At 53.5% G+C, this 10,345-nt stretch overlaps 2 protein-coding genes across 2 annotated transcripts in view; both read right to left on the reverse strand.

Moving 5' to 3' along the window:
- Nucleotides 1-3,355, reverse strand: part of LOC119111376 (26S proteasome non-ATPase regulatory subunit 4) — a 33,471-nt gene extending 30,116 nt beyond the window's left edge. Inside the window, exons 1-2 of the mRNA XM_037235189.1 lie at nt 3,338-3,355; nt 1,385-1,592 (exon numbers count right to left, since the gene is read on the reverse strand). Coding sequence (XP_037091084.1) covers nt 1,385-1,592; nt 3,338-3,355 — 226 coding nt within the window. The remainder of the gene's footprint in view (nt 1-1,384; nt 1,593-3,337) is intronic.
- On the reverse strand, nt 3,262-10,131 carry LOC119112855 (cyclin-dependent kinase 2). Its single transcript, XM_037237144.1, has 6 exons — nt 10,059-10,131; nt 8,399-8,715; nt 7,208-7,406; nt 6,722-6,821; nt 5,948-6,120; nt 3,262-4,492 (listed from the first exon to the last, which is right to left on the reverse strand). Exons 2-6 carry the CDS (start codon nt 8,512-8,514, stop codon nt 4,175-4,177), a joined length of 906 nt encoding a protein of 301 aa, XP_037093039.1. The 5' UTR covers nt 8,515-8,715; nt 10,059-10,131; the 3' UTR covers nt 3,262-4,174.
- Nucleotides 10,132-10,345: the final 214 nt, after the last annotated feature.

Raw genomic sequence — 10,345 nt, forward strand, 5'->3', positions numbered from 1 at the left:
GAATGACAGCGGTACTCTTGCGTTGGTCGGGGCCCTCCTACGATGGAAGGAAACCTGAGAACTTATGATGTATTCACATTAACGAAGCGAATAGGTCTTGTGTAAGTCAGGGCCTCCCAGCACCAAACAGGAGGCCATCCATCCCAATTCGAGCCTGGGCCTATTAATTTTTCCAGCTTTGAGGTTGTCCTCTGGCAACAGGCACCGAAGTTACCACATCAGCACGAAAAACAGAGATTCTTCCTGTACTTTTCCAGTTCCACCACCCGATTCCAGCACCATTTCGCGGCGTTGTAAAGGCCAATTTGTCTTATCATCAATCTAAAAATTACGCCAGTGAACACCGCGGGGCTCGGCCTTTAAGCGCGGCCAGTGGAGACAGCAGCTGCTGGCCCATTTCGATCCACAATCTACATTCGCGAGGCCCTTAATATGTCTGAAGAACCGGGATACAAAATCCGAAAATCCTGCGTAGAAAGAATCGCCGGACTATTGCAAAATGAACAGTGCGTGCGGTTTATTTCATGCAGTCGTTTAAGGCATGATTTCTTTAGTTTATTTACTACAAAATTCGGGTAGAATTGATCTCGCGGTAGCTCCTGATTTCTATTCTAGTTATAGCAGGCGAAAGTTAAAAAAAACATCGAAGAAAAGCATGCTCTTATAAAGGAATTTTGCTGTGATTTTGCTGTGAGCGGCCTTTTAACTATAAAGGGGGCCCTTTGTCAACCCTGTGCCCACCCCCCGCGTGCTATGGCTCGGATAACTCATCTGGCCCTGAGTCACCTTCGGGCACATGTAGTGGTGAGAGCGGCCGGGGGGGGGGGGATGAGCCAGGAAGGAGGGAAGAAAAACGAAAGTGACGGCTATACTGACTTTGTTAAAGCTGCCATGATTTGGAAACCCTTCTGCCGCACCATGTACGTTGCATCGTCTTTGAGACATCCTGTCGTCAGTCCTCACCATGCCGTTTGGTTCGGATCGCCAGTCACTGACTGCGAAACGTGGGTCACTCTTGCTGTCTACAGGCTGAAAGGTCGTCAGGTTGTTTGTTTCGAGTTTGTTTCGAGAGAGTTCCATCACCTGTCAGCGCAGGGTGTCCCGAAATTGGTGCGCGGTTATACCGTCCTCACAAACATCGAGACCGGTTCATGATCTATTTGCCAATGTAATCCCACGCAGTCGTATGCACTGCCGCATGCGTTCAGGCATGTCGCACATCATGCTGTCGAGAGTCTCTGCCTTGACCCTCCGCCACGCCGCTTGCACGTTTTGGAACAGGGTCTTCTCTGAAGTGGCCGGAGACATCTTGCTGAGGTCCTCCTTGACGATCACGCAAAGACTCTTGATCGGCAATATGTCGTGCTATTGCCTGGCCACGTACCCTTCTCCCAGAAGCCCGGGAAGTCGGCGTGGCACCAGTCCTGGGTCTTCCTGGCGTGATGAGCTGGAGCGCCGTACTGCTGGAAAATCGCCCACGTGTCTGGCAGACGTTTGACCTTGGTTGGCGGGTCATTCTCCTTCCTCCGCTGCATCGTCGATGCTGCAGTCTTCTCTAGCACCTCTCTGACGTAGTAGTCGGCGGTGACAGTCTGCCCGCGCGGGACTTGGTGTAGCTCAGAGAGGCTTCCGCAGCCCAGTACGCCCCAGATAAGAATCTTAGCGGCTGCTTCGCTGTCCCGGCGATCGGCACTTCCGAGCTGTTGTTGGCCCAGATCCGGTCGTTCTGACGGGGCTTGGAAGAGCTCGACGGGCGACCCATCACTGAACAGGACGCGTCTCCAGTCCTGAACGGACCAGTTCTTGCGGGCCTCGGTGAATTTCAGCCGCCTGCGCCTCTGGTCCACGGTAAGCCTTGGCTGCAGCCTGAGCTTGAGCGGCTTCACTTGCAAGCTGGTCTTCAGATACGGGTGGACGGCCGACTTGGAGGCTGGGTGTTTCTTCGCCGTCAGTTTTCTCGCCAGGGTTCTCGTCGAGTGGCGCCTTTTGAGGGCCGACTTGGAGGCTGGGTGTTTCTTCGCCGTCAGTTTTCTCGCCAGGTTTCTCGTCGAGTGGCGCCTTTTGAGGGCCGATTTTGCAATACCAGTCTTCGCCACTCGGCTCAAGGCCGACTTCCGCCCACGACCCGTGCGGTTTTCGAGCGTCTCCCCCGAGTGGTCGCGGGCCAGCCAGCGCCTAATCGTCGCTTCGTTGACGTCAACTCCCTGGCGACTTGAGCCTGGGTCATGCCGCCCTTGACCGTCCCAACCGCACGGTAGCGGATCGATGGCTTGTGCTCTTTCACCATTGGCGATATGCGGACTTGACGCATTGGCTATCTCGAAATAAATAATGACCTCTCCCGTCCGCTACCGGCCGAGGTCAGACCGGCCGCTAGGGTCATGTGACCGCCTGACACGGCGGGATGCCCTGGGGCCGAGCGCGGTACAGTTGCACTCATTCAGCGTTTGGAAGAGGGGGAATGATGTACGGCACCAACCGCGCATTAATTTCGGGACATCCTGTGCGTGTACACACCACGCCGAGCCGAAAAAGGCGTATGCCGGAGAGACGAGCACCAGGCAAGACGTGCGGGCGGGTGCTGCCGCGCGAGCGGCGACGCGCCTCCTGCCCAGTACACCCGACAATGAGCTGGTGAGGTGTCCGCTGGACCACCTCCGCCGGTGTTGGCGGATGCTGCCGCGCGAGCGGCGACGCGCCTCCTGCCCAGTACACCCGACAATGAGCTGGTGAGGTGTCCGCTGGACCACCTCCGTCGGTGTTGGCGGATGCTGCTGCGTGGGCGGTGACGCGTCTCCCGCCCGGTACACCCGACACTGTGCTGGTGAGGCGTCTACCGGGGCACCTGCGCCAGCGTGGACGGGCCAGCCCTGAGACTAGTCTCATGGTGTGCTGATCGGGCGGGAGTTGATTAAAGGCTCAGCTATTTCCGACTGTTATTTCGTGTTTGGAAAATAAAAAATACAAATGCCTAGCATTTTCACGTTTGGAAAGCCGGGGAAGTCGAATACTCAAACGACGAGATAATCCTACAGGAAAAATTCACACACTGGCCGGTGAAGGCACTTGTCGCATTGGTATTGGAAATTTGATAAAATTACTCAATCCGTACTGTATCACAATCCATGACAGTTCCTGGATGTGGTAAATTCAGAAATTCATAATACACTAAGCTCAGGTACTGGAAAAGTGCGCACAGATACGTGAACAGACATATCATCAGTGACTTCGATTCTGACATTTCAAACAATTGATGCACAAAGTATATTGGAGATGAACTTCACACGCAGCGAAAATGTGGCTTAACGAAAGGTGAGGAATGGAAGCACAAACATACCGTGTCCCGAGAGGTCATTGCGCCCCGTTTCCGCAGGTCACACCAACCACTACATAGGCCCGATGGAATGAGCACCGACGCGTCGGCTCCCACCCCGGCGACTGGAAAAAGTAAGGCACTAGTTGCCTTCTAGCCAGCCTTCAAGAGCAGACGGTTCGGCAACCTTGTAATGGAGCTGACCTAAGCCGTCTTCTGCACAGCCAACACACGCGTCGGCCACTGGAGCCTTAGGCCCAATCGGAAGGGGAAAGGGCCCCGTCACAGTCCAGTGCCAAAACGCATTTGAGCACTTCTCACATGCCATAAACGACCCCACAACCCGGACACAGAAACAGAGCGGCAACCTGGCACGGCCGGCCATCTGCGAGGCGGCGTCGAGGGCGGGGCGGCGCCATGACCGGTGCCGTGCGCCGGATACCGCCGTCACGCGCGCCCCTCCGCAGGTGACGCCCCACTGCAGAGGCGGGCCCAGGGGGGCGCCCCAACAGGGCGTACGTACGCCGCCCGTACCGGGAAATGTCGCGTACTGGGAAGCGTCGCGGCTCGGTGCCGCGTGCACAGCCGTCGGTGCTCGCAGACAGGGAGCTCGTTGCTACACGGTGTAGCGGACGGCCACGCCTTGGCGCTGGAAGACGGCCGTCCGGCACGGGACGGTGACCTCCCGCCCCGTCCCCCAAGGACGCGAAGTAACCCCTCGCGACTGAAAATAAGCCTGGATGCTGGAAGGCGACCGTAACACTGGTGACCGTCCCCAAGGCTGATCGACAGCAGCTTCAGCGGCGGCGGGCAGCGCGCTCAGGCCGTCCTCAGCAGCTTCAGCGGCGTCAGGCAGCGCGCTCAGGTCTGGAAGGCGGCCGCCTCGGGCGTCACCTGCTGCACGTCGATGAAGTACGAGTGTGAGAGGGCGGCCTTGGCCGACACGCGGCGCGCCGGGTCGTACGTGAGCATGGCGGTCAGCAGCGCCAGCTCGTCCTCGGCGGCGCCGGGCACCACCGACGCCAGCGAGCCGCGCTCCCAGCGAGGGAACGTCGACTTGTAGTCGGGCAGCTGCGAGATGCCCGGCCAGACGCGGTCGTCAGGCGTGCCGAGCGTGCGGAAGATGCGGAACAGCTGGTCGATCTCCGAGTCGCCCGGGAACAGCGCCCGCTGCGTCAGCTGACGGCGAAGGCGGCCGTCAGGCGGCGCTCCAAACAGAGCGCGACTACGCGGGGAGGCACACCTCGTGTTACAACAGGCTTTCCTACGCATGCGGCCTCAGAAAACTTCTCCCCAAAGGTGCAGTGCAAAGCACTTAAACACTGGCCCATTTCAAGATGCATGGGGTATGGCTATCACACAATTCAAACTTTTCCTGTTTCAAGACACCTTGCAAGAAATCCATTCTAGACCAGCATAACACACGCCAATGAAAGCAAGCGACGTCGACAAATGAAGATAACAGGAGAGGCGTGGACTGACCGCAGACCCGAGCGCGAGGGCTCGTGTCTGTGGGTGTCTGGGCTACTGGATAACTGGACGCGGTTACCAAACGGTGTACAATGATACCAGGACCCGGCTCAGTCTAACAACAAACCAGCGCTTGAACATGGCACTGTACTGACATACGATGCGTGCATAACTTTGCTTCACCGACATGTTTTATTGTTCGTTTCATGGAACTTACGGCGCCAAAACGCCCACGGAGTCGATTTTTGTGTGCATAATCGTCCAGATTTAGTTTGGTCGCATCACATTTCATAAGGTCACTACGCTCATTTTTGCCACAAGTTGGCACAGGCCGGTCAAAATTGGGTAACAAATGCCGATTTTCTCCGCAAACCGCAAAGTAGGACATCTGACTTGATCTGGATAGAGGCTGTGATGGCGCGCTGCTGGCCCGGTGCCAGGTCACATCGGCGCAGGCCGGCCGTGCACGCAGGCACGAGTGGAGACCAGACCTCGCTCAGCGGCAGTCTCTAACCAGGCCATCACAAAAGTCTGGTATATGGTCTATTCAGAAAATTGTTTATTTGCCGCCCGATTTTGAGCCCGACATTTCCTTAAATAGACACTGATCCACCACAGATAGTATTTTTTAGTTAATACGATTGGTCGAAAACTTTACCTCTCATTGTATGACAAAGCAGGCGTAGCGAGGGGTTTGATGCCACCAGCAGGTCCCAACTGATGGTCCCATGGTTAACACACACGGCATCAGCTGACAACTGGAGGTGACGTCAAGCGACTGGGTGGATCGCCGAACGTGGCCGCATGCAGTGATAGCTGCATCCCCAAACCCATGCACGAGCGGTACATCCCAGAAAGCAAGCAGGGCGTTAACACTCTCAGTGGAGCCTGAATCTGTGCCTGGGGATTCGCCTCCTCCCCTCTATGTAGAAGCATAATGCTGAAAATGCATGAAACTAACGTAGTCAAGTCGCTCTCCAGCATTGGTGAGGGCAGAGTATGAAGACAGGGCATGCAAGAAAGTGAAAAAGACTTTACCTGGGCGGTTCATATAAAACTGGCATCAGGGTATGTAAAAGAGTTTCACAGTGGCCTACTGAGCCTGCAGCATGTCACCTGCTGATAGGGCCGCACGGACACCGCACAGCGGGCGGCGGCGCCTACCATTTCAGCGAAGATACAGCCGATGCTCCAGACGTCGACGGCCACCAAGTAGACCTTGCTGCCGAGCAGGATCTCGGGCGCGCGGTACCACAGCGTCACCACCTCGTGCGTGTACGTGCGCGCCGGCACGCCGAACGTGCGCGCCAAGCCGAAGTCTGCCAGCTTCAGGTGCCCTGCGGCCACGAGAGGAGCGTTGTAGCAGAGGGCGACGCTGGCCCCGGCCGGCCCGCTCAGGCCAGGCCGACGCTGGCCCGAGCGAGCCGGCCACCGGCCAGGGCCGACGCCGCGATCCGGACGGTGTGCGGTGGTGGCCGGCCGCCGGCCGTCGCGTCCGACGCCGCGATCCGGACGGTGTGCGGTGGTGGCCGGCCGTCGGCCGTCGCGTCCGACGCCGCGATCCGGACGGTATGCGGTGATGGCCGGCCGCCGGCTGTTGCGTGCGACGCCACGATCCGGACGGTGTGCGATAGTGGCCGGCCGCCGGCGGTCGCATTCGACACCGCTCCGAACGGTGCGGACGTCTGCTGACTCGCGGCATCAAAGGTACCCATTCGGCACAACTGACGACCTGGCTTTGACGCTCGCGTGTCACGCGTGAAGAGCAACACATTGCAGAGCTCCCTGTCGCCACACAGAGCTGACTCACAACAGACAGCACAGCCACCAGCCCCATCGCCATCGCGGTCGCGTAGGGCGGAGGGTCTGCCGTTGCTGCCAGCCTCCGGCGCTGCGGCGGCGGCTGCGACGGCGGCTGTGGCCTAGCGCCGGACTGACCCTGCCTGTCGATCAGCAAGTTCTGCGGCTTCAGGTCGCGGTGGAGCACTCGGTGCGAGTGGCAGTAGGCGATGCCGCGCACCATCTGCCACAGCAGGCTCTGCAGCACAGGCAGCACTCTCAGCACATGGCGCCCGCCTGTGTCGCACGGCGCACCCGCCACCGTCAGCTGTGTGTGTGTACTGTGCTGTGTGTGGTCGGCCGACGCTGGGTCGGAGTCAGACAGCCACAGGCACCCAATCACCAGCCAGTGCAGCAATCAGCAGTCGCCGCGGACAATCAGCGACTGTTCAGCAATCACTGACATGCTGCTCTTGGTCACACGATTACAGGCAACCGGTATGAACGGGTAACCACTTCCCTGCCTCCTACGTGGTTATCAATAGATCCCCGCTAGCATCATTGTTCACAGGAGAAAACTGCAACATCAGGTGTGTCACTCATGCAAGAGCACTCTGTGACGGGATGAACTTTCTGTGGACTTGCCTTAACCAGCGGCTTAGAGATGCCTTTTGGCTTGGCGAGATCCATGAACTTGCGGAGATCGTGGTTCAGATACTCAAATACCAGGTACAGTTTCTTGTCACTGTGTACAACATCTAGCAAGTCGACAATGTTGGGATGCTGGAGCTCCTTCAGCAGGGAGATCTCTCGTATGGCAGTGCTGGGGACGCCCTCACAGTCTCTGAAATAATCGCCATAGTCGACAATGTTGGGGTGCTGGAGCTCCTTCAGCAGGGAGATCTCTCGTATGGCAGTGCTGGGGACGCCCTCACAGTCTCTGAAATAATCGCCATAGTCGACAATGTTGGGATGCTGGAGCTCCTTCAGCAGGGAGATCTCTCGTATGGCAGTGCTGGGGACGCCCTCACAGTCTCTGAAATAATGTGTACAACATCTAGCAAGTCGACAATGTCGGGATGCTGGAGCTCCTTCAGCAGGGAGATCTCTCGTATGGCGGTGCTGGGGACGCCCTCACAGTCTCTGAAATAATCGCCATAGTCGACAATGTTGGGATGCTGGAGCTCCTTCAGCAGGGAGATCTCTCGTATGGCGGTGCTGGGGACGCCCTCACAGTCTCTGAAATAATGTGTACAACATCTGGCAAGTCGACAATGTTGGGATGCTGGAGCTCCTTCAGCAGGGAGATCTCTCGTATGGCGGTGCTGGGGACGCCCTCACAGTCTCTGAAATAATCGCCATAGTCGACAATGTCGGGATGCTGGAGCTCCTTCAGCAGGGAGATCTCTCGTATGGCGGTGCTGGGGACGCCCTCACAGTCTCTGAAATAATTGCCATGCTTGTGTGACTAATGCAATTGGCAGACAAGCAGCTGCAACAGGGTGTGGTGGTCAAGGCCAGAGTGTTGACTTTAGGACCTTAAGTTAGCAAGGAACAGAATACAAAAATGAGGACACCTGGTGAGAAAATGTGTGACTGCCATGCCAACATTTAATGCAAGCATAGCCTTGCAATTGAGTTTCCTCTGTGAATTAAAAAGGGAACTGGATTTGTTGTTGACCACCTGAAAACAAAGCAATCACAGAAAAATACAAGCAAACAACTTTATTGCATTGAAAACAAACCAAAGGCAAATGTCTATTGCATAAAAAAGCAAATGATGTCATGGATGGCTCAAAAGAATACACTATTTTATAATATAGAGAATCCACTTACACATCCAGACTAATCTTTTTCAAGGCCACTATTTTACCAGTCTCTTTGTCTCTTGCTTTGTACACAATACCATATGTCCCTTCACCAATCTTCTCTATCTTCTGGAATTTCTCCATTTCAGCTACTGGTGTTTGCAGCTTTGAGGGCCAGGCTGCAATGTGATGCTTCAGTGACTGCTTGATGACTTCACATTACTTAATCAGTGTGATATGATATGCTATGTTCATTGGAATGACTTGAATCCCATATCACAGACTGGTGCCTATTTTCAACTTTATGTCCACAGTTTCACAGCACCACTCCAATCCAGCTGCAACCTGAAGCATAATACTGTTTTAAGTCTCATGTCTCAGGGTGGTGTCTTATGTCCCATGTCTCACATCTTCAAGTCTCAACACATTGTCCCATGTACATCAGGGAAAACACCATTGGGAAGCCTGAAATTGAGATCTGCATGTATACACAGAAACTATATGTAAAGGAAACTGCTGTCAACTTCATGTAAAACTATAACTATATGTAAACCATACTGCATATAAAAGAAGCTATTGTAATTTTTTTCAAAAACTGAGCATGATTCATTTAAAAACACCCCTGTAACATCCTCCCTTGCTCCCACCCACGCCAGAACAACATTTGTGTTCAGGATCTTTTATAGTTGAGCCAAAGTTGATGAACCCATTTTGAGACACAGCAAATAGGAATGCCTTAATCCTTTCACACAGCCCACAAAGAACCTTTAACTAGCAATGCACATATAGAAACTGATACAGCATTAGCAATGATCACTCAACTTCCTGCAAACAAATGACATCTGGAACAGTCATGACTCAACCCAGAAAGTCATGACAGTCAACAGCCAGTATGACCTTTAATGGACTGCAGATACCAATATTCAGGAAGATGTTGATTAGTCTCCTGCTTGCAAGATGGCCTGATAAATTTGTCCTGAGGAAAGCAATGGAGCAACATGTGGCACCTTATGGCTGATGACAATATACTTTAATTCCAAATGGTATTGAGGCAATTGCATGCCAAATTGCAGGGTTCAAAAAATGGATGACACAATATCAGGCAGCACTTGACCATAAATGGTGACCATATCTGAAAAGTAGGTTGACACAATCTGAAGCTAGACTGGATAAAGAACAGGGTGCATAAAAATACATGTATGTTCCTTAAATATAATATACATATGTACACAGAAAATCATACTGAGTACCAGTGTGAATTTTATTCTATCATGACATCTAAGTCCAATGGCTACTCTCATTTAAAAGAATCAACTCCACATGGCATCAATGTTGAGCCACTGGCTAGCAGCCACAATAATAATCGTTATGTAATCACACCACATTGCAGACATATATCGATCTACACGTTTCATCTAGATGGCAGATATAAGTGCAGACATGATCATTGGTTTACGATTAGTCCTAAAATCAAGTTTCGCTCCGGATCATAACACATGACTGGCCGAAACTTTGATCGGCGTCCCAGCCATGTTACGAATACGGTGCAACCGTCGATTGGTGACAAAAAATGGCACAAACTTGGAACCGTTGAAATAATGATACAGCTCATGGTAACTGCTACACATGAGTTACGTTGGACGTATAAACAAAGCTTGTGATCATACCACAAAATATCATCCGCATACCTCCCAAACATCTCCCATCCAAACAGTGCGCCGCGAAGCCCCCGCCATACGCGCCGAAATCGGTGATGTTTTGGCCGGTGGTGCGCTTTGCATGCACCTAGAGGTATAGCTAGTGTGTCTAAATTTTTCCCAAAAAATTAGATATTTATAAATCATCTCAAACCATAGAATGATGTAAATTATTCTTTAAAAATAATTGTTGAGATATTTTAAATTTCATATCTTGAATATAGGCTTTCTGGTAATATGTAGCCATTCAAAAGTTATAGGAAGCCTGGAGCTCAGCG

Source organism: Pollicipes pollicipes, unplaced genomic scaffold (genome assembly GCF_011947565.3).
Source record: "Pollicipes pollicipes isolate AB1234 unplaced genomic scaffold, Ppol_2.1 Scaffold_7261;HRSCAF=8764_pilon_pilon_pilon, whole genome shotgun sequence".
In the NCBI taxonomy this organism is placed as follows: Eukaryota; Metazoa; Arthropoda; class Thecostraca; order Pollicipedomorpha; family Pollicipedidae; genus Pollicipes; species Pollicipes pollicipes.

Bases quoted from the DNA above. Each gene is read 5' to 3' on its own strand.
- LOC119112855 (XM_037237144.1), bottom strand. From the start codon at position 8,514: ATGGAGAAATTCCAGAAGATAGAGAAGATTGGTGAAGGGACATATGGT. The intron at 7,407-8,398 runs GTAAGTGGATTC...CGATTATTTCAG, and splicing joins AAAAAGATTAGTCTGGATGT to AGACTGTGAGGGCGTCCCCA. The intron at 6,121-6,721 runs GTCAGTCCGGCG...TCGTGGCCGCAG, and splicing joins CTTGCTGATCGACAGGCAGG to GGCACCTGAAGCTGGCAGAC.